At 38.0% G+C, this 27,818-nt stretch overlaps 1 protein-coding gene across 20 annotated transcripts in view; it reads left to right on the top strand.

Annotated features, from left to right (window-relative positions):
- The window catches only part of ptprk (protein tyrosine phosphatase receptor type K), a 272,356-nt gene extending 248,937 nt beyond the window's left edge, over window positions 1-23,419 (top strand). For 9 of the 20 annotated variants that reach the window (XM_031902319.1, XM_031902315.1, XM_031902316.1 and 6 more), the window contains 12 exons: window positions 3,675-3,711; window positions 4,630-4,727; window positions 5,333-5,449; window positions 7,263-7,417; window positions 12,267-12,402; window positions 12,691-12,870; window positions 14,000-14,173; window positions 15,713-15,844; window positions 15,931-16,056; window positions 17,306-17,469; window positions 18,488-18,623; window positions 22,270-23,419. In XM_031902319.1, coding sequence (XP_031758179.1) covers window positions 3,675-3,711; window positions 4,630-4,727; window positions 5,333-5,449; window positions 7,263-7,417; window positions 12,267-12,402; window positions 12,691-12,870; window positions 14,000-14,173; window positions 15,713-15,844; window positions 15,931-16,056; window positions 17,306-17,469; window positions 18,488-18,623; window positions 22,270-22,323 — 1,509 coding nt within the window. In that variant the 3' untranslated portion in view covers window positions 22,324-23,419. The remainder of the gene's footprint in view (window positions 1-3,674; window positions 3,712-4,629; window positions 4,728-5,332; window positions 5,450-7,262; window positions 7,418-12,266; window positions 12,403-12,690; window positions 12,871-13,999; window positions 14,174-15,712; window positions 15,845-15,930; window positions 16,057-17,305; window positions 17,470-18,487; window positions 18,624-22,269) is intronic. The other 11 variants (XM_031902322.1, XM_031902318.1, XM_031902329.1 and 8 more) reach the window with 3 other exon arrangements.
- Window positions 23,420-27,818: the final 4,399 nt, after the last annotated feature.

Here is a 27,818-nt window from a genome sequence, read left to right as displayed (position 1 = left end):
ATAAAATTTTCACGAAAAAACTCGAGTTTTTCGTAGCCATAACGATTTTCTTGTATCTTGTCGCGACTTTTTCATATTGAGCGCTCGTAAGCGGCGGGCGAAACTTTCAGACTTAGCATGATTTTGGAAGCCTCCTATAGGACTCAATGGCACCCTGCAGCTCCAACCTGACCCAAGAAAAGTCACCATACTGAAGCATGAATGAATCCGAACATTTTTCGCAACTTTCGGAATGGCTACGAAAAAGTCGCAATAATTTTCCGAAAAATCGCCAAATACCGATCATTACGAAAAAAACGCAATTGGACGCATTCGGCCCGTTCGTGGGTAAGTAAATGTGCCCCTAAGGGTCAGATTAGAGCTTAATATCTAAAAACTAACCCATTCCATTCCTATAGGATTTTTAAAAGAGTATTTATCAAATGGCTAGTTCTATCCTTCACCCATTAATACATACGCTTTTAAAAATCCCATAGGACTGAATAGAATGGTAGTTTTTTTATGAATTATGCTCTAAACTCACATTTTGATAAATCTACCTCTACATATCAGTATCTTTAAAGAATTATCATATTCCCTTGCAAGCAACTCTTCTTCAGTGGTAGCAAAGCCATCATGGATTGTGTTTTCTCATAGATTAATTGTTTCATTCTTTCTACCTGTTAAGTTGCATACCTTTTTTTTTGGCTCATTAACATATTTTTAATCAAAACCTCAAAATACCATACAGGTATAATCAGAAATACTTTGCCATATTCAGCACACAGTTCCCCTCTGAATGAGATATTCTAGCAAGATGAATAATAGGAATTGTGAACTACAATAATTTGTAAAAAAAAAAAAAAAAAAAGATCATACATAGTTAATATTTAGGTGCTTTTGTTTCTACTTGGACATTTTTTGGCAAAGTATTGGAGAGTAACTAAACTGGCTTATTCTGACTGTACAAATGCTGGTTCAAACAGCTGCTTTAACATCTCCCTGCATGCAGCTTGTTGGAACTTCATTCATATAAATGTAATTGAAGTTTAGTGAGTGACAAGAAGTCACACTCATTTCCATTAGAGAATAGCTTCTGTTTGGTACAGAAGTAAAAGTTTGTATAGAAAAATTCAAGCCAAAGCCAAAATATGTGCAGTGTCTATTTAAAAGTATTCACCCCCCCCCCCTTGGAACTGTTTATGCTTTATTGTTATAGAAAATTAAATCACAGTGGATTTAATTTAGATTTTTTTGCACCCTGATCAACCAAAAATATACTTTCAAACATATCTGTATAGTGATTAAATTAAAAGAGAATTCCAGCTTCAAAACCAAAATTTGTGAAAGAATCCCACACAACACAGAAACCCCCAATATACCAAAAAAGTGTGAATAAATACCATTTTGTATGCTGATATCCAGCTGCAAAACTGTTTTTCTCTTTCTGCATCATACAGAGGTTGGACTATACAAACAACATCTGTTGTCTAGACACTTTACCAGTTGCAAATTTATATGATAGTCGAAAAAAGAAGGCCACAGTTAACTAAACTCACATGATGTCTCTGATTCAGTATGCCAGAAGATGTGGGAGACCAAAGTCAGCTGGAATGAAGGTTCTATGGCAGGGGGCTCAAACTCAATTTACCTGGGGGCCGCAGGAGGCAAAGTCAGGATGAGGCTGGGCTGCATAATGGATTTCACAAAAAATTGGCTTTCAAGGGATAATGCATGGCACAGCGGGCGGGAGCTGCTGATTGCGGAAATGACGTTATGCCATCACAACAGTTATTATGGGAAGACGTTCTGTGTGCACAATTAGCTCCTTAGCAGCTAATTGTGCACACAGAACGTCTTCCCATAATAACTGTTATGATGGCATAACGTCATTTCCGCAATCAGCAGCTCCCGCCCGCCGTGCCTTGCATTATCCCTTGAATCGCAATAAAAATCGCGATCCATTCATTGCTTTTGAGAAGGCGTTGGTGCGGGCCACAAAATACTGTACCGAGGGCCGCGAGTTTTGAGACCCCTGTTCTATGGTATGATAAGACCAAAAGTGAACTGAATGCCATATTTGGTGTGAGCCAAACACTGCACACCATCTCCACCATGGTGGTGGCATGAGCATCATACTGTGGCAAAGATTTTGTACAGCACTCCCTGGAAGGTCTGTGAGGGTATGGAGTAGAATGAACTCAATAAAATAAAGTGAAATCTTGGAAGAAATGAAGCACATAAAAAATTAAACAACAGGATGATATAGTGTAATACATTTAAGGAACAAAACTGTAGTGCAAAACGATATATATAAATGAACAAGTAACATGCTCAGTGCAAGCAAAAAAAATCAAGTTCCTCCACCTGTCATAATTTGGTATGTGTGCCCATTTACCAGACCCAGTGAGGTAAATGCCAAATGTCATGTGATCCAAAACCTGAATTCTGAGGAGTTAGGGTGAATCCTCACAAACAAGTATGCTTATAAAAGGATAAAGAAGCCAAAAGACTGACAGTGTTTTATTGAATAAAACTCCTGCTCAGTTGCAGGCTACTCACGGGTGCATGAAGAGACAGAAGGCATACCAGAATATAACGTTTTGCGTGAAATGACACTCTTCTGAAGAAGCAAAAGCAGACACACAACTCTATTAACTGCTTTAAAACCCCCTACATCGAACTGTTTCTTGTTAACAGCTTCCACTGTACTAGAGTGAAAAAGGCATGATGCACATTTGGATTCCAGGCAGCATGCAAGGATAAAGCTTGCCCTTGCCTGTCTGCCCTCATCGTTGCAGATGAACTTCCGGCATGTCTCCCAATTTATGCGAAAATTGGCAAATCTGCAGACCAGGATATGAAAAGCGCTTGCGCAAATAACCAAGCTGTTCACTTATGATCCCCATAAAAGTGACAGAACTTGAGTAGTTTTGCAAAGACTCACAAGCTAGAGGGAGACCATGTGCTGCCCACCACCTGCCCCCTCTGAATGCAGCATTGCCAAATTCAAAACTCTTTACACTCCATTCTAGTAGTGAGAAGAGCTGCACTTTTGGCATAACACTTATGGCAACCTGGGAAGTACAAACAACACTTTGCACATTGCCCCCTGGTTTTTGTATATAAGGCTGCAGACTACTCCAAATAGATCCAATTCTCACACAGAGACCAACCAACAAACTTTGTAATATAATTACAGTAGTTACAATAAATATCATCCCCACTTTTAAACTTAGGAAATCACTATCGTAAAACTAAATTTGGTGCTGTTGAGAGATATTCATGTTGATTTGGCATCATTGATTCAATTATTCTGTGATGGGGTAGGTGCAGTGTTTTGTCAAGTTTTTGTGGGTCACAGCAGCCAATCATTAAAGCAAATATATAATTGGTTGTAATGATTTACTAGACCTAGAATACATTTTGCACCTATTACTACATTGCCCATGATGCTGAATGGGGCATCACTTTTGGTGCCAGTGTGCATTTAAAACACCTGTTTTCTATTTGTCTTTACAGCCAGAAAAGTCAATTTTGGCACATGATGTTTGCTGACCATGTTTCTAGTGCGATCAAAATGAAGTCATTCTAATTATTATGTACAGAGACTGTAGTAGATGTATAAGAATAGATGTTCATATTTGCATATTTGTAGAATTAAGAACTGAAAGATCTTTTGCGTGTTTTTTCAGGGATATCAGCGGCCAAGTCACTACATTGCCACTCAAGGTAAAACATTTGCATTTTTGCTCACACCTCTTGGTGCACAGTCTAGTCATTACTTCTTGTTTTTAAATTGATGCTCGTCAGGAAAGATAACTACATTTTGGTTCAGCTGAATATGATGAAATGCTTTGCCAGATAATTTAGTAAATTGCCTCATTAACCCTCTCTTACTAGCTGCTGTTTGAAATACAAAATGAGCATATAATATTAAAGGGACATAGTCTACTTCAATATTCTTCATAGTGGTAACAACTTTACTTTATACACATGTTGTCTTTCCTTATATAAGAGCTTGAAATTGGTTCAGAAAGTGGTCTCGTTATGGACCTTAAAGGAGAAGGAAAGGTAAAAACTAAGTAAGCTTTATCAGAAAGGTCTATGTAAATACAGCCATAAGCACTCACAGTAATGCTGTACTGAGTCCTCTATGAAAAGAAACAGGATTTCTTGTCTCATTTTTTCTAAACATGTTCTTAAGATATCTGACTTCTTCTCTCAGAAAAATCCTTAATTCAGGAGCCAGAGTCTGGGCAGCTCTCTCCTCTCTCCCATCACATAAGACTTCATAAAACTCATTCCCTCCACCCTTAGGAATGTGTTATCTGAGCTATAAGGGCTAAGCTGCAAGCAGGAAGCTATAAAGGCCAAGTTAAAATGGCAGCTGCAATCTTAAACAAACAGAGAAAGCTTCTAGGGCTCTTTACTCAGGTATGATCACGCTTTCTGCAGATTAAATATAGTGTTCTATGTGGCACTAATGTTGCAAATCTGTTGGCAGTAAAATGCTACAATGACTTTCCTTCTCCTTTAAATATATATTTTTTATGGTCAGTAAAATTGAATCAAGGTTAATATTTTTTAAGTCTTCTCTGTAAAGGAATGAAATGCAGCACCAGCAATCATGTTTATCTGTTTTTGCAGGTCCAGTTCATGAAACAGTATATGATTTCTGGAGGATGATATGGCAGGAACAGTCTGCCTGTGTGGTTATGGTTACAAACCTTGTTGAAGTAGGCAGGGTGAGTAAGACTTAAGAGTACACCATTGTCCTGTAGGCAATTGTCCTGTGTATTTCTCAAAGAATGGATGTTTGAGTCTATAGAATATCAGTCTTTACAAAGCTACATGCAATCATATATATATGTACACTAATTTGTTGAGACTGGTTTACTTAGACCAAGTAGCAGCCTTTGGGTTAAGTTACATGACTGACTGGTGTGAAAAACAAGATCAGACAGAGTATGTAATGTTGCATAGGGCCTTCAGGCAACTGCTACTCAGCTTATGGGGCTGTATATCTAGAGCAACATCCACTCACTATGGGGAATTTGGGAAATGTCACTGTCAGTAACTGAAGAAAACGCATACTTACACTCATTACTTGTGTTTTCTTTTTTATGGGTAATGAATAACGTTTTTTTTTTATTGCTGGATTGAAGATTTTGGCCCATATATTATAAAAGACAATTCTCCTCAACCCCATCCCCCAAAATATTCCAAAAGCCTCTTGAAGTATCTGAGAGCTTTGTGGAGAATTCTTCTAATAACCTTTTTTTGTATGGTGTATATTTTCTTTGATCTTAACATACTTAACAAATTTCATATTTATCTGAAATGGATACAGGTAAAATGTTACAAGTACTGGCCTGACGACACTGAGGTTTATGGTGACTTTAAAGTATCTTGTGTGGAAATGGAACCACTTGCTGAGTATGTAATACGGACATTCACATTGGAAAGGGTAAGTTTCCCAATAAGCTGTTAGCTTTCTGTCAGTATATTATGGGCCCTCTGTCCCTATAGCTCTGACTTTTTTTTCACAAAATAAACATTTCAATTATTTTGATTGTAGCCCAGTTAAATCTGCACTTAATGTTTACTTTTTTTTATACAAAATAAAATAGTACAAAGGGTGCACACTATATGCAGCAACAAAATCTGCGTGCTAGTACCAAAACAATACACTGGAACAAGGACAACGACAGATATTGCTATATATATATATATATATATATAAAATAGCTTTTTTTGCCATTTCGTTGCTAGCTAGATGAACTAAAGTAACTAGATCATGATAGATAAGGAAGCAGTTTATTGCTGGTCTTTCCATTGATTTAATAATGTAGTGCTTGGGGCTGGGATAAACCATTATAAGATAGATTTTTTTTTTTTTTTTGCAATGTAACTATGGAGATTTTCCAATGATTTTAGTGGTTTCTGTTTGCAGACAGCACCATCACTAATGTGAGTAAATACTGCTATACAGAAATTGTTTTATCCATGTACAAAATCAGTTGACAAGAGGTACCTGCTAAGTAGAATTTAACCCAAAATGGGATGCTTGACATTCTCTACCTGTGATGCTTGGAGATTTTCATTCTTAAAATTTCAGGGGAAGCAATTACCATGCCAGTGTCAATTATAGCTAAAACTGGGAATAAGTATACCAGGAATGTTCTTCGCTTAATTATGGAAAATAAAATACAAAGCTTGGTTAGCAGAAAAAAAGCAAACTGAAATGTATTAAGGCTGATTAATAATATGTAAATATACAGAAGCCTTTGAACCAAAAATCAGCGTTATTCTGTTATTGCTGTGTGTGGTTTTTTTTCTGGATGAAATTATGTTTTTGTTTGTTTAAGGGTTTTTTGGCATTCTTTAGAGTGTTCACTACTTTGAGTCCTTCAGTAGTTTTAGTAATGTTCACAAATTTGTTGTGGTACATGACTCCATTATTCTCCTAGTGAGCAACAGAATTGTTCTTTTAAAGCAATCTACTGGCCAGACTGTAAATAGCGCACTCCCTGTGTGTCTTTACTAGCATAGGCATTTTAAATTCTGCTGCAACATTTGAAGAGTATTGAGGCTAGTATTGCTAGGTTCTTATTTTGCATGGTTAATTGTTATTCTTACACATATATAGTAGAACACTTTATTCAACCATGGTTCCACTTGTTTTTACTATACTCCATTCCTTATTTGTGGTCACCCCCAGTTGCACACAGGCATCCTTCTTGAGCTCCACCTCCTTTGTTTTGCCCCTTCAAATTAGGGTCAATGAATGGGGACTGGCCAGCAAAATTGGTACATAATAAGGCCCAGCGTCAGACTGGGGTGTTCAGGCTATCAGGGTCCACACCAGTCGCTCCTGTGCACTGCCATCCTGATGCCAGCCCCCCTGTGCACCCTGCTCTCCACAGGTATCGACATGTAGCAAGGCCCACAGGGTTTTTTCCTGGTTTCCCTTTAGCCAAGTACGACCCTGGCAAGGCCCCAAGCATACAGCAATTGGTAGTGTTGTGGACCAATTCAAAATTATAAAGGCATCAAGAGACATTTTTGAATCATGGCTTCATACTGTTATAGTGCTGTTGTACATCAGGTTGGGTTCAGTAACAACTAATGCATTTCTTGCTTTATTGGGTTCTTTCAAAACGATGGGGCTTTTCTGATTTTTACTGGCATCTCTTCTTTCTTGGGAGCACCCCAAAGTTCTTTTTGTGAGAATATTTCCAGCTATCATAAACTCAATTATAATATTTTGTAATTTACAGAGAGGGTACAATGAGATCCGTGAAGTCAAACAGTTCCACTTCACTGGCTGGCCAGACCATGGTGTTCCTTATCATGCCACGGGTCTTTTGTCATTCATTCGCCGAGTGAAGTTGTCAAATCCTCCAAGTGCTGGTCCTATCGTGGTTCACTGCAGGTTGGTATTACTTTTTAAGCCTTTAGAGAATACACAGTCTGTTGACTTTGTTACTGAACTGTTCCCGCTGCTACAGATGCCACAATAGAATTTCCACCAGATGCTGCCAGATTAGCAGTGGGAAGAAATACATACGGCCTCATTCATATTGGTGTTTTGCCATTTACTTCTAAGCAGAATTTCAGACAAGTGGATTTTAATGTACTGTAACTAGCAGTCTTACTGTGCAGCTGTGATTAGTATGCATTACTGTCAGATATGGTTTCTAAATGCCATGGTACAGAAGGTGTATGTATTTCCACCAGCAGAGAAATGCCTGTCATTTCTGAGGCTGCCTACCATTGAATTGAATAAAAACCTCTATTAAAACCTTTAACCTCAACCCTCTACTGGAAACTGGAGAGCCCAGTGCTGAGACTTCTTATCTCCTCTATGTGCTCTTCCTACAAGAGTGAGGAGAAGATACAAGTGTCTCACTGGGTAAATAAAATCCATAAAATTCTTTAGAGCATTAGATAGTGGAGACCTACTACTTTCTATAAAGCATTTGATTAAGATACAGAAGATATACTGCACCTGAAATGTACGGAGAAAAGTACTTAGCCTTTATGTTAACGAGCTAGGCAATATTAATTGTGTACAGGTGTTTGACCCCTTATCCGGAAACCCATTTTCCATAAAGTTCAGAATTACGGGAAGGTAATCTCCCATAGACTCCATTTTAATCAAATAATTCACAGTTTTTAAAATGGTTTCCTTTTTCTCTGTAATAATAAAACAGTACCTTGTACTTGATCCCAACTAAGATATAATGAATCCTTATTGAATGCAAGACCATCCTATTGGGTTTAATTACTGATTAAATAATTTTATTAGCAGACTTAAGGTAGGAAACTCAAAAAATAAACTCGCTCAAAAATAAATGTAAATATTAAATTAATTTAAGAACCAAGCATTAATCTATTCAGCTGGTTCAAACGGCAGAAATCAATTTGTACCAAATATAAAGAAGAGACCCGGGTGTTCATACCCCGGGTCTATCGCACAAGTAGAAAACAGAAAGATCTGATAAGCGATGAATAAAGGCTCACCATAGTCCAAAAATGGGCCGGGTGCTCAGGGCCCCGAACCCGTAGCCAAGGTAGAAAATCCAAAGATTGTAAAGGGTAACTCCAAGCGCACCGGACAACAGGATAGTCTAAGATATCCTGTCGTCCGGTGCGCTTGGAATTACCCTTTACAATCTTTAGACTTAAGGTAGGAGATCCATATTATGGAAAGACCCCTTATCTGGAAAACCCCATGTACTGAGCATTCTGGATAATGGGTCACATACCTGTACCTTTTTATGCAGTATGTCTTACCTCAGGCAAGCAATATTATGTCAGATTGCCCTAATATGTTTAATATAAACTATACTTTCATACTTTGAGTTGTATAAGCCTGCCACGCTGCATGCCTTGGCTGAACAATTAAATCCATACACTTAAGTGCTGGTCATTGGGAATCAACTAGGATAGGTAAGCTGTTTGGCAGCTCCCACACAACAAGTTGAAATATGGTAGGAATGTTCCCTGCACACACTTAATTATACCTTTAATATAATTAAATGCTGTAAATGGTCTAAGCAAAGTACAGGTATAGGACCTGTTATCTAGAATGCTCGGGACCAAGGGTATTCCGGATAAGGGGTCTTTCCGTAATTTGGATCTCCATACCTTAAGTCTACTAAAAAATCAATAAAACATTAATTAAACCCAGCAGGATTGTTTTGCATCCAATAAGGATTATTTATATATTAGTTGAGATCAATTACAAGGTACTGTTTTATTATTACAGAGAAAAAGGAAATCATTTTTACATTTCTGAATTATTTGATTAAAATGGAGTCTATGAGAGACAGGCTTTCCATAATTCGGAGCTTTCTGGATAACGGGTTTCCGTATAAGGGGTCCGATACCTGTATAAACATTCAGAAAAGCTTCTATATAATATATATCATCTTTTTAACCTACTTACAAAACATTAACTTCAGTAGCAATCATGGCAAAAAAGTAATTCAGGTCTGGAAATTGTGGAAAGATTATGGAAACAAAGTTTCACTTTAAACCAAAAGAGGTATTAAGCCATTTAATAGGCACCTATTACAGGATATCAAAGTGGGAAAAATGAAAATATATAATATCCTTTATGCAGAAACCCCTCACCCCCCTCCCTCACATGGATGTGAGAACGAACAGGATTGTCCTGTGAGAAGTGCAGGTGAGGGGATGTCTAGGCAGAGGAGGTGCCTAGCCCTCCCCCACCACCACCATTGCACCCTTGGCAGGTGCCTCCTCTCCACACCCCTAGTTCCAGCCATGTCGCACATAAACTTCATTTTAATCAAACAATTTACAGTTTAAAAAATGATTTCCTTTTTGTCTATAATAATAAATCAGTAGGCTGTACTTGATACCAACTAAAATATAATTAATCTTTATTGGAGGCAAAACAATCGGTTTTATTGAATGTGTTAATGATTTTTCCCTCACATCCCAACAGGCAGCACTTACATGCTCCACCCTGTAGGTAGGAAAAACACCACTCCAAAAGTCTTCCCACAACCTATAAGAACTTCCCTCTTCCCTACTCCTCTTAGTGTTTTCTAACTCCAGGTGAGGATATATCACAGCTCTGTTTGATTTAGTTCAACAGGCCATTATCATTGTGTGCTGCATGGGTGCCACTCCGTAGGAAGCAGGCAGTGTATTGGCTTACTCACATAATGCAGGAAAGATCCTGAAGTGGGTTCAGACTGAGATGTCTGGTAGGGAGCTTAATGTTCTGTATAGATGCTTGCCGGGCGCTTCCTTGGTGCGCACTTTGGTTGATGTCACATGCAGGTGATTGGCTAGCAATGATGTCTGAACAGGTGACAGGACTTCTGGGATGATGACTTATTAGGCAGAGAGAATGGAGTCTTGTGGCCACACCCGGGTGAATACTACTGAAAATCCCGCTCGTAAGTGGTCTCGGCAGACCCAGTAAGTTCCTGTTCAACAGCCTTAGAGGATTAATTACTCTTTAGTCAGGCTGATTATTTTCTCTGCTAGCAATCTTTATACAAGGATGGCTGCAACTTGTCCTGAAAAGATAGAACCTAAGAGCAAGTCAAAAGATGAAGAGAAGTACAGATGCTGTTAAGGAGTTGACTAAAGACAAAAAAGAACCACAGAAGGAGAGAGAATTAACTAATTGTCCTGGATGTAATACCAGATTTTTTCTCCTAGTGGATGAAAAGTTATGTTCCAGCTGCTCTTTGAACTGCTACTACTTCTGATTTAATGTCCTTCATGAAAGGGCATAATTCAGCAGACTATAGAGTCCTTAATAAATACAGAATCCTAGTTCAGTTTGCCCACTGTATGAGGAATTGTCTTCAGATACCTCAATTAATGAAGGTCCGTCAAGAATCAAAATACATTCTGATACGGAAGAGGGTGAATGCTCAGATATGGAAGACACATATGAGATAACCCACCTAAAGTCAATGTTCCTATAGCTCAGACTGTTAAAAGAACTACTCTTCCCTTGGAAGACAGTTCAAAGAGATCCAATGGATAAGAAGGCAGAGGCAGCCTTAAGGAAATCCTATTTGGTGACTGCTGCATCTGTGGCCAGGTCTCTTAAGGTGTGAATTAGTTGGAAAAGAGCCTCAGAAGGGGGGAGTACAGGGGGAATACTCCTGGTAATGTGCCAATATTAAAGGAAACATATCATACAAAAATTAAGAATTTACCAGTGAATTATACTGCTCTAAATATAGAAGGATTGCGCTTAAATAAGGATTGAGTTTCAGACGGATTTATTGAGAAGTTCCACCAAAACCCTGCTAGTATGTATGTATGTATGTATATCTTTATTTATAAAGCACTACTTATGTACGCAGCGCTGTACAGTAGAATACATTAATACAAACGGGATTATTAAGATAATAATAGATAAATACAAAATACAACAATAAATACAGATAGAAACAAGATAAATACAGTTGCTAGTCCCTCCTATCTGTTCTACATCCTGCTTGCTGAATTCTCTGGATGTGCTGGAGAGACGGCGACAGCACCTTAGTAATCAGAGCAATTTGAACCAAGCTCTGGGCTGCAGATGTAGCCTTAAAGAGCTCCTCTTATAAAACGTGACAGGACCCGAAGTATAATAGGGGATTCAGAAAGAGATCTTTCTTTTCTGGTAAGTGAAAGCCTTCCAGGATATAGTTCATCCAGACTTTAGTAACAAATCCTTTTCTGCATCTGACAGATGGGTACTTTAAACTCTAACAGAAGGCTACTCGATAGAGATTCCCTCCATGCAGATTTATGACCCTCCCTAAGTTACTTCTATGAACTCTCTATGTAAGTGCTGCTTGTTGTGAAGCGAGGGAAACTATGAATGTTTTACTTACCAAAAGCTCCTTTTCCCTTAGTCCCAAAGGCAGTACATAACCCCTCCCTTAAATATATTTTTCTCTTGGCCTTCTGTGTCTTTGTGGTTTTTATTATAAAATCACTAGAGAAGTGGGAGAGGGGAGTTCTTATAGGGTGTGGGAAACTTTGGGGGGCTGTGTTTTTCTTACCTATAGGTTGGAGCATCTCTTTATTTAAGTGCTGCCTTTGGGACTGAGGGAAAAGGAATTTTCGGTAGAAAGAAAATCATTCGGGGTAAGGGGTCCTATAAATGTATTTAAACTACTGGAGCTAGACATAATTACTTAGCAGAGCTAAGGGGTTTAATAGAAACATTTTTTTTCTGTTAACTTTTAACTGGAGAATATCAAGAGTTAAGTTATTTTATATGAACATTGCAGCGCTGGTGCAGGCCGAACTGGATGTTACATTGTCATTGACATCATGCTGGACATGGCAGAAAGAGAAGGTGTCGTTGATATCTATAACTGTGTGAAAGCTTTACGCTCACGCCGTATCAATATGGTCCAGACTGAGGTAAATAGCTTATATTTTTATGTTCTTCTTTGCTGAAGCTTATCTACCTCTTCTCCAACTTCTGCAAACTCTGATATACATAATGGTTGTCTTTACTTGCCAGAAATCAGAAAGCCTGTTTTTCTGGGAAGGATATTCTAGTAGTACACTTACAATGTAACCTAACGTGATCGTCTTCTATATAGAAATATATGTTTATTGTAAAATCAGTAAGAGGAGTTTGTAAATGCAAGAGAAGGACATCTTGTACATGCCCAGACTAAGAATCCTGTGTTCTCCCCTATGCTGGTGGCTGTGTTTCCTCTGCAGGAACAGTATATTTTTATTCATGATGCCATTCTAGAAGCCTGCTTATGTGGCGAGACTGCCATTCCTGTGTGTGAATTCAAAGCTGCATACTTTGACATGATTCGAATAGATTCCCAAACCAACTCGTCGCATCTCAAAGATGAATTCCAGGTATTAGCAGTAAGCACTTTTTCTTTCTTCTATTTTCCTCCTATTTTCCTCATTTCCAAACCAACATGTACAGTATGTATCATATGTTATTGCTATGTCCTATATCTAAAGGTCTGGATCCAAAACAAAGAAAACCCCTAAGTAGGGCATACATACAGTCTGCTGTAAGTGGTTTTGTAAATCAGTGGTATTTCACTAGCCCCAACCAAGTTCACAGACTGATTTCAGATAGGGCATTATTACATGAGGATGAGTTTTGGGTGGATGAAGGATCAGTGCTTGACTTTGCATAACTGGGCTTGGCCTGGGTACATGTAAAATATTAGGAGGCCTGAGAGGATTATAACAGATCACAGGTAGTTTAGATGAAGATACTATACTCTGTTTAGAGCAGGAAACAACATTTCATAATGCAATGGGGTTTATTAAAGCAAATGGTATACACATCACAACATTCATTTCTATAGGAAAAAGGAGGCATCTTTGTTTGCCAGGTGCTTCAGTAAGCCTGATTCCTCTAGTAAATCCACCAAATATGTGCACTCCCTTCTGCCCTTTCCGTTAATAAAGATATGTGTCCACTGCTTGGATTATGTTGCCTTTGATAAGTCTGGCATGTTTTTGTGGCATTTTTTCTTGGTTGTTCTGCATTTTAATTTGCTTTATCTAACCTCCAGTTTTCTGCTCTTCTTTTATGAGTAGCCTTCTTCCTCCTTCAAAATCTTGGGTAAATCCTAACATTTTGCCACTGCATTTCTAAGGCTGCTAATGCATGCATAATCATGTGTGATGCACCGTGAGTGTGTATGTATGTGATGCCTCACTTGTATTTATTTAGCCAAAAATGTACTTGTCTGTTTTCCAACCAGTTTATACATTTTGAGATTTTGGTTTTTAAGTTTAAGAGACACTTAAAGAAAGTTTAGCATCACAATAGTGGAACTTTGTTTATTAGAATAATACAAAGGTTCCCTGTCACTTGTAGAATAAAAAATGTGTTTGTGATAAGCAGAGCAATTCCAGTTTTTCTACTAAAATCACTGCAGTTTCTAGTAGCAATGAGCCTGCAGACTAAAGCAGGTGTTACTGTCATGATGATCATTTAGAGCACTGGTGATAATAAATTTCTTTCTTCTAGACCCTGAATTCCGTGACCCCACGGCTTCAAGCAGAAGACTGCAGCATAGCCTGCCTGCCAAGAAACCACGATAAAAACCGCTTCATGGACCTACTGCCACCTGACAGATGCTTGCCCTTCTTAATTACCATCGATGGGGAAAGCAGCAATTACATCAATGCGGCACTAGTGGATGTAAGGGACCCTGTTTCTCAGTATGACCACCATGAAACTATTTGATTGATGCCTCACCAATGGCAGTTATTCAATATACAAACAGGAAATTAATGGGTAGTAATTAAAGCCCTGTTGTCTTTCACTAAAATTAAATTCCCATGGATTATTGGCAAGTTGTTTGTCATTTACAGGGTCCGTGCCTTCTGGGAAGATGGCTTCTCATGCCCCATTTATTTTCACTCTAGTTGTTAATGGAGCAACTAAAAGTGTTCAAGGTTATCAAGACACACTCTGTGGGTTTTAGCTTGGTCGCTGCACTCTGTAACAAGTTACAAATTTCTGCCATTCCTCTTAGATGTCAGTTGGCTTCACTGGGGCCCTCTCAGCTTATTATGTGTGCTGCTGTGAGATTTCCAGTTCACATCTCCTCACCTCAGTAGCTAAATATCACTTAAACAAAGCTGCTTGGAAGATCCAAGCTGTGCTGTTAATTGCTGATTGCTTGGTAGGCTGCAGATAAGTAGAGCTGGGCTGAGGAAAGAAAAATTCCTTATTTGCTAGGAGGATCTCTGATCAGCTAATGCCACTGCAGCCTGTATCTGTACTTACGGTGATAAAGTTTGGGCTTTTGATTCTTTTACAGAAACACACCCATTTATTCCTTATGCTCATGATTTCTTTTTCGTCTTTTATAATGGGTTAGCTTAGCTGCAGTGTTTGACAACATATTTGTTCTGGCAACGTTGAGACAAACAATATAAGAAGCCTCTGCAGAGGGCTCTTTTTGTACAGTGGTTTTACTTTTTTTTTTTTACCCCTCACATAATGCATGCTATGTTTACTGCAGTTTAAATGGATACCTGTTCTCTTTATTTCTTCTTATTACCCCTGTACAACTGAAGTAGAGAATGAACAATATGTGCCAAATATGAATAGCAAGCAATTATTACTGTTTTTTTCTAGCTTGTAGTAAATTCTTTTGGTTTTTTTTTTTTTTTTCATTTTTTGTTGCTTTGAGTACCTGCAATGGTGCAGTTTAGCATCCACATTAATAGCCTTTGCATTTCTGTATAAACACATTCATAGGTCTGGATGCCTCCATATTTGTTTATTTACATTCATTTAAGAAAATGTAATGGTAAATGCTACCTACTAATTGGTAGCTCAAAGGGTTTTGAGCTGTAGCCAACTTTGCACCTTTTATTACATACAGAAGTAAGAAAATACACTGTAATGGTTTGCTGTAGTTGAAAAAAAAAGTCAGAAGCTCATATAATTGCTTGTGTCTAGGGAAATTTTGCCTGTAACATTGATAAGTGTGTGTCCTAGCTGATTCTTTTCATGACTGGGTCAGTTGGTGCACTGCAAAATATTTTTTGTTGACAAAGTAAAATTATGTAAAACCTGATGTTTAAAGATAACAGGAGAGAATACTATACATTATTTTTGAGACCTATTTGTTAAGCATCTGCTTAATGGATGTTTGTATTATAGCTATGGTATGGTTGAAATTCTGGTGTGCAGGTCTAACATCCCTCCTTTTGATTCTTTTTGCAGAGCTACAGACAGCCAGCTGCCTTCATTGTCACACAACATCCATTGCCAAACACTGTGAAAGATTTCTGGAGATTAGTATATGACTATGGCTGCACATCTCTAGTAATGCTTAGTGAAGTTGATCTGACACAGGTTTCTGATTTCATTATTCATTATCTTGGAGCACATTGTTAAAATTTATTTGAGATTAAGGTATAATATTTTTTCTTTTTGCACAGGGTTGTCCTCAATATTGGCCTGAAGAAGGCATGCTAAGGTACGGCCCAATTCAGGTGGAGTGTATGTCGTGTTCAATGGACTGTGATGTGATCAGCAGAATATTTAGGATATGCAACCTGACCAGGGTGAGATTGTGAACTGCTTTATACCACACTTTACAATACAGCTTTTCATGGCATTGTTTAAAGATTCTATGATTAATATGGTAATACTAATGGATGTTACAAAATGAAATTAAAAAATGGGTAAGCTTTGATCCCCAGCACCAGACCTGGCCTTTACTAGATGTCTTTAAATGCTTAAGTTCAATATATATAACACATATATCTAACAAATAAGATTACCAAACTACAGTGGAAGTAGAAAGAACTATTATTACATTGATATCATTGTAGAGATTTTCTTGGAACATTGATGCAAAGTCGAAGAGGATGGTATAGTTAACAATGCTCTGTGGACAAGAGTATTCTTTATATTCCTGTCCCAAACCTTTCAGTTATGTTTTCCGAATGTTTTCAAAGTGTTTATGTATAATGAAATTTTAAATAGGCCCAGGCATTTTATGTACATGGAGGCCCAAACAGCCCCCCACAGGCCCAATAAATAAATAGTGAATCTCTGTGGCTTTTAACTGCAGCCCCTCCGGCATTTGCTGGGATCCACAGATTGCCACTCCTATATGCTAGGGTATTAATTTGAGGAATAAAGGTTGCTGATCCAGTGGTTTATAATTTTGTCCTGACTTGGAAGAAATGCTACAGCATATACTAGATATTGAGATATTCTTGTTGAGCATGGAGGTTTGGAAAGTATTAAGAGTTTCAAACAAGGCACATAAGAATGGTGAAGATAAGTATTGTCCCCATATTTAATAAATGTTTCTTCACCAGTATTTGGTTGCATTTAAAGCCTATGATATTGGGTTTGCTTTCTATGCAGCAGAGCCTAAATAGTGTATAAATGAGTCTTTTGCATCAAAGATATAAAATAGGAAAATTACCACCTCAAATTGGACCATCTTTTTAAAATGCACTGGGGACCAGTAAGAGCACATTGTATACCACCGGCCTGTGTTTTTCATTCTACAAATGCAGCATTTCGATTTCTAGCTAAAGCCACATCCAGATAAGAAAACAATTTGTACTTTTTTTGTTCATACTGCATTCCTTCTTAAATTCAGGAGCAAAGCCATACAGATATAAAGACATCTGCCTGATTGAACAGTCAGCTAAGTTGTGCAGAAAAATGCCTCACATTGATATTCTGAGCATGGATGTGTTCAAAACTGCATACAAGTGTTTGGGGGTTTGAACTTGTTTAAGATGTGTGGCATGAATCTACTGCATTAATCTTAATCTGTCTTGCTTTGGACAGCCTCAGGAAGGATATCTGATGGTGCAGCAGTTCCAGTACTTAGGATGGGCTTCTCATAGGGAGGTGCCAGGCTCCAAAAGATCTTTCCTGAAATTGATTCTCCAGGTTGAGAAATGGCAAGAGGAATGCGATGAAGGGGAGGGACGTACCATTATTCACTGCCTGTAAGTTATCCACTATAGGGCTCTTTTTATTGTCACTGTCAGGCTAGTCTGGCTAATGGATGTTCTTATTGACCTCCTGTGTTTATTTATGCTGCTGAGCAAAACTGACACATCATTAAAAGTTAAAATGTGTGGCTTTGCATTCATTTATTGATGTGTTGCCTGTTTTCTGCTGTTATGCTTGTGGAGTTCTGATCTCATTTTCACTTGCTCCAGCATCTCCTTTACAACAAATATTCTCCTGTGGAAATCCCCCTTTGTATGTTTGAAACATGATAACAAATCAGCTTCCTTCCTGGGCACCTGCAATAACCTTATCTCCCTCTTTACAATTACCTTCTGTTATATTAATGTGCAGCCTTGCTCAGACACTAACAACAGTCAAAATATAAATTCAGCTTTCAGGAAATATGGATCATCATTTATTTATATTGCACAAGTTTCTCTTAGAACTTACCAAGGCTTGATTCAGTGAGATTTTTATTGGTATTAACGATGACCAGTCAATACAGTATAGCTATTTGTACAGCATTATAATAGAGGAAATCAGTGTTGCACAGATCAGTGCCTTTGCAGCTGCCCACATTATTTAGTTAATAAACTGATCATTCTTTTTTTAACTAAGCCTTTTTATGTATGTAACCTAAAGGAAAGCAAAGCAATGAATCCAAACCTATTCTAGCTACAAGTACGTTAGGGATTCCCATCTAATTAGAGTACAAATAACAGTGCAAATTAGGTTGCTGTCTGTTTTTTCATCCTGTTCTAAGACAACTGTAAAACACAGCAGTGTGATACACAAAAACCACAATATAACAAAAAAAGTCCATCAGACTGCAAGCCTTTCTTTCAATAGAGATAATAACTAGTAACATTTATGAATATGTATCTTAATAGGGGCCGTTTGTTCAGCAATAAAGAGGCATGTAACAAATTTTCAGGAAAGTATCCCTGCAGTAACTCTTGGGCTTTAGTTAAAATGGTATTGAAATTGTTTATCCCATACTTTGCTTTCTAGGAACGGAGGAGGAAGAAGTGGAGTGTTTTGTGCCATAAGTATTGTTTGTGAAATGATCAAAAGGCAAAATGTGGTGGATGTTTTCCATGCGGTAAAGACCCTACGAAACAGCAAGCCGAACATGGTTGAAACCCCTGTAAGTATAGTACTTCTATCTTAAAAGCACAAGTTAGAGTATAGAGTCATGTTCAATTAATTTTGGTGTCTCTGGAATATTAAAACATTCTAGGTTTGGGGCGTTGTAACCAGAAACCAAACAGGGCCAGTTACTGGAACAATTAGTGGAATATAACCATATTCTTTCATTACACACTACAAGATTTGTCCATAAAAAACCATAACAAAAAAAAAAACTAAAACACTGTGGGTCCTTTAGCAAAGCACATACTATAATCATCTTTATATAAAAGTCATCATTGAACATTGTGCTCTCAGAGTGTTTACATACTCGAATTGGCACAATTTGTATTTAAATTGGCACAGTTGATTGCTAACATTTGCTTTGAAGGGGTAGTTCACCTTTAATTAACGTTTAGTATGCTGTAGACAGTGCGGTTCTGAGACATTTTGCTCAGCAGTTTAGTAGTTCAGCAGCATCACGTTGCTAGGGTTCAATATACAACAAGCCTGTGGTTTGAATGAGAGACTGGAAGATGAATAGGAGAAGGCCTGATAGAAAGATAAGTAATAAAAGTAGCAATACAGTCATAGACTCAAAGGAGCAATAATTATTTTGCTGCCTGGGTCAGCGAACTTCTATTTAAAAGCATAAAGAGGCAAAAGAAGAAGGCAAATAATTAAAATTCAAATTTTAAAAAAAAGAACAATTGAAAAGTTCATTTTAAAGGTGAACTTTAAATTCTGATTTATGTTGAAAATATAAAAACACACGAATGCAGAGACATGCAGGAAAGAAGCAGTTAACCTCAGCATTGTACCTTAGAATATTTACTGTTTGCCCTAAAGCATTTGCCTGGCTTTGCTTACATGTGATGATGAATCACCTTGAGACCCATACATTGCAGTGAGTAAAACATTGCCCTTAAATCTCATTATTTTTTGATAATTAAAATTTGATCAGGGTAGGTTCCATTGCATATTTCACTTGTGCTGAGGTTGTAATGGAGCTGGGTCAAATTATGGAAATACTGCAAAGCAAACACTACTCAAAGTGTAGTTAATGAGGAGTAATGTTTGTTTGGATAATTACTTTTTACTTGTTTAGCTCCTTCAATTTCAATCTTTTTTTCTTATCTAAAAGTTCATTTTTCAAGTTGTCTTCTATGTAGAAAAGAAGCCGTGGCTGTTACTACTTAGGGGCTTGTATGGCTCCAGGGCTCAACTTGCATAAACAAAGTACAAGCGTGTGTATCCTTTCTCACCTATAAATATCCATTGCTTCTTTGTTATTTACAGACATGGGTGTCCGCAAATAGGGGCAAGGGAGGGGCAATGCATGTGGCAGATTTTCATGATTTTTATTTTCTACTTAAACAGCCCCCCCTAGTTATACAATTATGTTAGTTGTGGGCAACTGTGTGGGCTTTCTTTTTCACTTGTTTTTATCAAAATTTTAAACATAGACAGTTATATCACAGAATAATTATAACCAGGACAAGAGAATTAAAATACAATTTATAACCATTTACAATTAGTAGAAGTAAAGCTAAATGAAACTTAATTTAATATAACATCAAGTGACTCAAGAAGTTACCTATTTCCTTCTGCCTGGAAAAAAGATAGTAGTTAAAGGAAAACTAAAGGTTAGTAAGCATTCTGGCTGACAACAAAGGCATTCTGTTTATGCACCTACTTCGCAGAGTGAATCCTGTTTCCCTGGCTTCATTCAGCTTTAAACGCTCTGCCTACACAATAAGAGTCACACAGTTGGGTGACGTAGTCAAAATCTCTCACTGTTCCCACGCCGCTGCCGCAGGCAGTGGATAGTCGCATTAGAGCATTTTATGTAACTCTGCGCATGCTTGTAATTTGAATCACCCTTTCCTTCTTGCCTGACGCGTCCAGTTAGCCCTCCCACAGCCAATACGAATCCAAAGCGCCTCATGTCAGTTACACTGAACTGTGGGCAGGATCATAGCGCAAGCGAGCACAGAGTTGGTTGTGGGTTTTTTTTTTTTGGCACATGCGCAATAACAACTACTGGCAGAAGTGTATCCTTTAGTAAAATGGCCACGGTGTTCTACTAAGCGGTCTGCAAGTATACAACCTAAATATCTTCCTGAGAAAATGTTTTTGAGGGAAAAAAAACCTAGCTATTAAGTAGTACAGTATGAGGACTACTGAAGGGGGCAGAGTGTAAGATTTTCCTTTCCTTCTCCTTTAAGAATATTATTTTCATGGAATATGAAATAATATGCAATCAAGTTGCACATTGTATTGTAATTGCTCATAAACCCCTGAATCTTTTTTTTTTTTTTTTTGGCAAAAATGTTTTCTCCTTTTCAGATCACCATATCTAAATTTAGGCTTTGCAAATAAATGCATTTCCTATAAACTTGGCAGCTAATTATTGTATACAGGCTTAGCCTAGAAAAGCAGGTTGTTTTTACTTGATGACTTTGCCTCCCCCCCCTCCCAGAAAATTTTCGATAGACACCCATGTTACAGATACAGAAACTGACATTTTGCTGATAGATATGAAGGCCCTACCCGCCTGCACATATGTCACTGTTTGTTGATGTTAAAAACTGGGGCTTCCAGTTATTAGTTTAACAGTGCCTCGCCCAATAAATTACTGCTTCAGGTACATACAGAAACTAGGTGATGATACATTGTGCTGCCCTAAGCTTCTATGGAGAAAAAAACGCATACTACAATCTTTTCACTTCCCATTGTAGGGTACCAAAAACTTTTCCTGTTCGAATGTAAAGCTGGCCATACTTAAGTTGACCCCTTCAGCTTCTCTTGCATGTGTATGGACTCTTCCCAATGGCCCTTCACAATAGATAAATGGCCAAAAATTGGGCAGATATCTATCAAGCAGCTTTAATAGTTCCATTGGGAGAGGACCTCATCCTTTCCCAATGTAGGTGGCCAAATTGATATTTATGTGTATTGGTAGCTTAAGTTTCTGGTTTGTAGGTAAGATGATGAGACATATTGCATTTTTATATATCATTCTCACCACAAATAAGAACTGTGCCTAATTTCAATCTGGGCTAAAAAGCATTGTTACTTAAAAAACAAAAACACCTCAGTTGGGGCTCCACAAGGATCCTCTCTGGTCCCGCATTTATTAACAGTTCTCCTCCAGAAGCACAGTAGGCTATGGGCAGCTAATCACAGCTCTGCCTACAAGGGGATGATAAAAGTGTTAAGAACCATCATGTGAAGCCTTTGGAAGAAACCTATAGGAAGTTGAATGGCTGGCTGGTGCTAGCAGAGTTTTTGTGAATATATATATTTTTTTCTTAAAGTGCAATATGCAACTTCTATGCAGTGTGATTATCAGCCAGGCCTTGGCTTTTCCTACTGCAGCTGGAATGATTTTATTTCAAAATCAAATGTAAAGAAATGAATTGCTGGGGCTTCTGCTGTCCTTGTCCTGATCTTCTCTTGTAAATGAACTCAACGCAGCAACGCAGGTTGTTTAGGTTAACATTCTGTTATTTGGTGCATTAGTATCTAAAGGCCCTTGGTATGTTGTTATTTAAAAGACATCTATCCTACTGTTGCCCTGCTGGTAGTGTTAGCATTGATAGTGAAGGTGCTGTGGGCCAGACAGTGTTGCATGCCCTGACAATGTACTTTTTCCCTTCTAGGAACAGTATCGTTTCTGCTATGATGTTGCCCTGGAATATCTGGAATCGTCATAGCTGGAAGTGCCAATTGCCATTTTCCCCTCAAATACTGCTGATTGCTTCAGAAACAGTCACTCCAAATGTGAAAAGGGTGATTTTTACACGGGACCTTTTATGTTTTAAAGAAAACTCAACAAAACTGAAAAAAAAAAAAGAAAAATATTTTTCTTAAGAATTTCTGTATCTTCATAAATGGAACTGAGTTGTTTGTATAACAGTACACAGTATTGATGGATTTCCTGCCACATGATCATGCAAAATGGAAAGAGAGCGGGTAAAGTTTCTCCATGTAGAAAGGATTCGTATACGCAGACTTCGCAGTTGCCGCTGAAGCCAGTCTATTGCATGTATCTATATTTACAATGTGGCAGTTTTTCTTTTTTTTTTTTTAAAAATAAAAGTTGTTTAAAATGCTGAACACAGAGTGCAGATTGATAGCAAATGGATTCCCTATACATTTCAGTGTCATAAATCTGTACCTAGTTTTTTTTTTTGTTTTGTTTTTTTTACATTGATTGCTGGTTCATATCATATATATTCTTTTTTGACAATTCCAGACATAAGCCAAAGACTTAATTGTAAATATGTCAATATGGAGAAAGCACACTCTGTATTTATTGCTTATTTACATTCCTTCTCTTCGGTGGCAAAAGAAACAATCATTTTCCAGAGGAAAGCATTGCTAAGTGACAGCAGTTTATTTTTGTATGTAATGATTGTAAGTATGGGGGCACCAAATTCCTGCATTACCCCAAGTTGTTGTCTTGTACTACATGCTTGTGGGCACCATTCTTGTGAAATTGTTTGGTTCTGGGCCAACCCCAATCACAGGACCACAGTGATGTGCAGATTTTCTTTTCAGACATATTGTAACCGCTAATCAGATATTTCATACTGGGAAAATTCATGCTTAGAACATACACAGTTGCTTACAGAGTCCTTGATGGACAATAAGGTATGGCCTCTGGTAAATCACAGTGATTTGTTAACGAGACTCCCATTTTGGTCAGCAAATTGTAAAAAATATGTTTATCTTGATGTTTACAGACATTTTTGCTGTTGGGCACTCTGCAAAGCAAACTCAAATAAATCAATACCAGATTCCAATTGTGCGGCGTGTCCTATGATTCATAATTATGGCAATCATATTACCAACATCAGTATTCTGAAAGTCTCCGGCCTGAGATTCTGGGCTGTGCGTCTAGGAAAGGTTTGTTTCATTATGTTCTTCAATAAGCTTTTTCCTGGGTAGATGCATTAGCAAAAAAAGACAATCTGAATTTTGCAGGAATAAGCATGATAAGAATAATAAGCACTTAAAATGTTTTTCACTGTTTCACCTGTACCACAAATCTATTAAGATAAAGCAAGGAAGTCACACCTTATGAAGAGACATGTGGGGATTGCATATTCCTACCATTGACCAATTCATAGCACCAGGAGAGTAAACAACACAAAAAAATGTGTTTTTCAATACAGCTTTATAGGTCAAATGGCCACTCTCAAGATTCACACCTTAATAACTTACCTTAATAACTGCAGGTAAAGCATGTGTTCTTTTCATGTATTACAGCTTCTTTAAAAAAACCATGAAAGTGAAGCTTCAGATGTAACATTGGCAGACATCTGGCCCAAGGCCCCATAAGGGTGATGGCACATGGTAAGATATATCGCCTGTGGTTAAATGTGCGCTACACCTAGCGGCAAATCTTTCAAGTAATGTCATTTACTTGCGGCAACTCTGTTACCTAAGGGGATGGTGTTTTTCGGGAGATTTGTTGCCCATGGTAGCAGCCTAATGGAATGGAAACACCTATTAGATTTATGGTAGTTTGGAAAAAAAGGTGCTGAGCCAATACGGGGTTATTCCAGTGTTTTAAAATCACCAGTTTTAAACAAAACACATTGCATAAACCATGGATTATTTTGCACTGTTTCATTTTTGTGTATGCCATTTTTTGTATGTACATTTTATTTATACAGTACTACTTATGTACTCAGCACTGCACAGCAAAACAGAAAATAGAACAACCGGGTCATACAATAATAAAATACTAAGTACAGTTACATTGAAGATTAAGTGTCAAAGAGAAAGGAGATCCCTGCCCTGTGGAGCTTACAGTCTAAGTGACTCTTTACATTTCTTAATTTTTATTTTTAAACTGTACTAAGTACAGTAATAGTCACAGTATTTGTAGGACTCACTGGCCCTATTTTGCAAGGCCCTGACCAAAATATGACAACCTTATTCTTTTTGTTCTGTAAAAATTTGTACATAAAGTTTGAATCCTGTTTAATCACCATGTTAAGGTTTTAAACTATTATATGATATGTAAACTTATGTCCTATTGGCCCCATGGCAACACAGCAGCATACTATTATCTAAATGACTATATTCAAATTGTTAAAGCAAATACACAATTTGTAGCACTGAAGGGTAACAGGACAATGCACTTAAATGCATTTTACAAGTCATTTCATATTTACATTTGTTCTATAGGGTAGACAATAATTTGAGCCTGTGTTTTAATGTTTTACTAACACCTAAAGGATTCCCTATGTATTCCATATTTATAAAGAAATGAGTGATTCTAAATGATATGTTGCTTTATAAGGTTTTTTTCTTTTACTTCTTTGGAGTGCTGCAAAAAAGTGTCTACAATTTTAAACATATCTGGACTAAAATAAATCCAGAGAACAAGACAGTATTGGTGGATTGCTTTGCCGTTTTATAAGCATACCAATAAATCCTTGAGGATGATCTACGAAGCATTGCTTGCTGTCAGTTGGCAGAGACAAATCTTTACTATGAGAAAATTTGTTCAAGCAAGCTCAAAAGTGTCTTAACTCCTAGAGGATGAGCTTATAAAGAAATATCCCAGCAGTTTCTACAGCAAGATACAAAATGTTCTGAGATGTCCAGTAAGGGGATGAGATATGAGTTAAGAAGAGGAGACCTAAAAAAAAAGCCTAAATGGGATGTATCATGTTAGAACAACTTGATATTTGTGTTGTTCATAGCTTTAGTAGAAACAACTAAAGATGTGTCCAAATCTAGGAATGAACATATTGATCCATGTTGAACAGTAGCATGTAATTTGCCCCCCCCCCCCCACACACACCCTTATAGAGAGATTTGCTGGATCCATCTTATCTGGTATATGTCATAATTTGGAGAAACTCAGAAAGTGGTGAGAGATTATTTCTGTCATGTCTGAATCCTCATATTAACTGCAGTATGAAGAAATCTTCCCACTTGATCAGTTTTTGCTGGGGAGACAGAAAAAGCATTACAGATTAATGTAGAAATGCCTGTAGTGTAAAATGACTAGAATGAAAAAGTTCTCCTATTAAAGGACATTCATTGCCAGCACTTTCTGAATGTATAAATGAGATATCTCCATAAGCACAAAAATGAGAAATGTACTGCTTGTACTTGAAATGTAATTCACTTCTGTGTCCTAAGCTGTAATTGGTCTGTCACAACCAATGCCCAGACATTGTTTTGTTAATTGATGACACTTTTGGGTGAGGGTCTGAGGGAATATAGCACAGGCATGTTTTGTTCAATAAGATTAAATGAAATTAATTCTAGAATTAAGTTTAAACATAATTTTGCCTCTTTTGCCTTGGTAAGGCCTCACCTTGAGTATGCGGTGCAGTTTTGGGCTCCAGTCCTTAAAGGAGAAGGAAAGGCTAATAAAGAGTCAATCTCAAAATGCAGGCATACCTTCAGTTGTCTCAATAGTGCCCTTAAGTCTCCCCATATTTCTCCCATTCAGAAGATCTAAAGCCAAACACTTAGAAAAAAACACTGAGCAGGGTAGAGGAAATTCCCATAATGCCTCACTCTTTCCCAGACTTAAGGACTCGGACTGTAGGCTGCGCATGCGCACAAACAGGAGGCTCCCCCTAGGCTAGGGACGCAGGTGCTAGTGGGGCAAGAGGCAAGCGGCGAGCAGGGACTGGTGCAGAGCGGGTGGTGGACGCAAGTGCTTGGGGAGGAGAGGCACCTTTCACTTTCACAAACTGGTGGTGGCGATCGTGCTGACAGGCGAGTTTGACACACACCAGGACACGGGGGAGATGCCAGAGAGGATGCGAGGGGGGGCAGTCTGTGCTGACAGGCAAGTTTGACACACACCAGGACGAGGGGGGGGGATGCCAGAGGAGAGGATGCGAGCAGGGGGAGGCGAGTTGCATACACTACAGGAGCACACGAGCGGGGTGCTGACAAGAGGCGAGTGGACGCAGCTGCTGGTGGGGAGACACAGAAGGACGGGGGCAGGGAGGATGTTGGGGACGCATGCGCAGTACAGACAGTGAGGGAAAGGGAGTGGGCATCCCTTGTTAAAGATGGCAAAAATCCCCTCAAAGCTTCCACTTTGCAGCATCTTATCTCCCACATAGCATTAGGTACCAAGATAAAACACCCTAAATTTGAACGCCAGGGTTCCACTAAACAGATTGATACACTATACATATAGGTTTACCTGTTTAGTGGACCCCTGGCGTTCAAATTTAGGGTGTTTTATCTTGGTGCCTAATGCTATGTGGGAGATAAGATGCTGCAAAGTGGAAGCTTTGAGGGGATTTTTGGAAATGTCATCAAAATTGCCAAATTTAGAAAAGCTGTGCGGCTTGGTACTTTGGAGTAGAAAGACATGGGTACCCATTTTAGATTCGAGGGAATGTGAACTTTTTTAAAAATCTATGGCTTTCTGGGGTGAGCATACTTTTTACTAGTTTTATCCCACATAAAATGATGTAAATGTGTTGATTTTGCAGAAGCTGAAATGACAGAAATGACAGATCATATGGGGGTATGTTCCCATTGGGGCCCCTACATGCTACATACTTAGCTAAACCTATACATATTGGGCATCAAACTGTTCAGTGGACCCCTGGCATTCATATTTAGGGTGTTTTATTTTGTTACTTTATGACCTGTAGGAGATAAGATACTATAGACTGGAAGCTTTGATGCAATTTTTCAAAAAATTCACAAATTTTGATAAAAACCAATAACTTTAGGAAAGCATTGCGACTTAGTGGTTTGGAGTAGACAGATAGTTCTACCTATATCTGTTCTTTCCAAAAATGTATAATTTTCTGGGATAAACCTTCTGTTAGTGGAATTTTTGGCCTTAATATCCAAAGTATGCAGCTTTCTGGAGCAGTGCTTTGGAAATCTGGTAGTGTACTGCTGGGAGTTTTTGACCTATACAAGTGAGAAATCTCCATAAAACTATATATATTTGGTATTGGCACGTTCAGAAGACATGGGACTTTCCAAATCAGTTGTATTTCTGTGCGTAAAATTATTTTTGTTTCTGGTAGGTGTTTTTATTTTATGGAAAATATAAATTATTTTCATTTTTTAGACATTTAGAAGCAGAATTGGAATTACACAATAATTCTACCATATTTTGAAAGCTTAGGTTGTCCTGAAAAAAACAATATATTGTTTTCCTGGTTAAACTAAAAGTCCCCACAATGAAAGGCCCCTA

Source organism: Xenopus tropicalis, chromosome 5, assembly GCF_000004195.4.
Source record: "Xenopus tropicalis strain Nigerian chromosome 5, UCB_Xtro_10.0, whole genome shotgun sequence".
NCBI lineage: Eukaryota > Metazoa > Chordata > Amphibia > Anura > Pipidae > Xenopus > Xenopus tropicalis.
The sequence above is the reverse complement of the archived record's forward strand: the minus strand, read 5'-3'. Positions and strand labels throughout refer to the sequence as shown.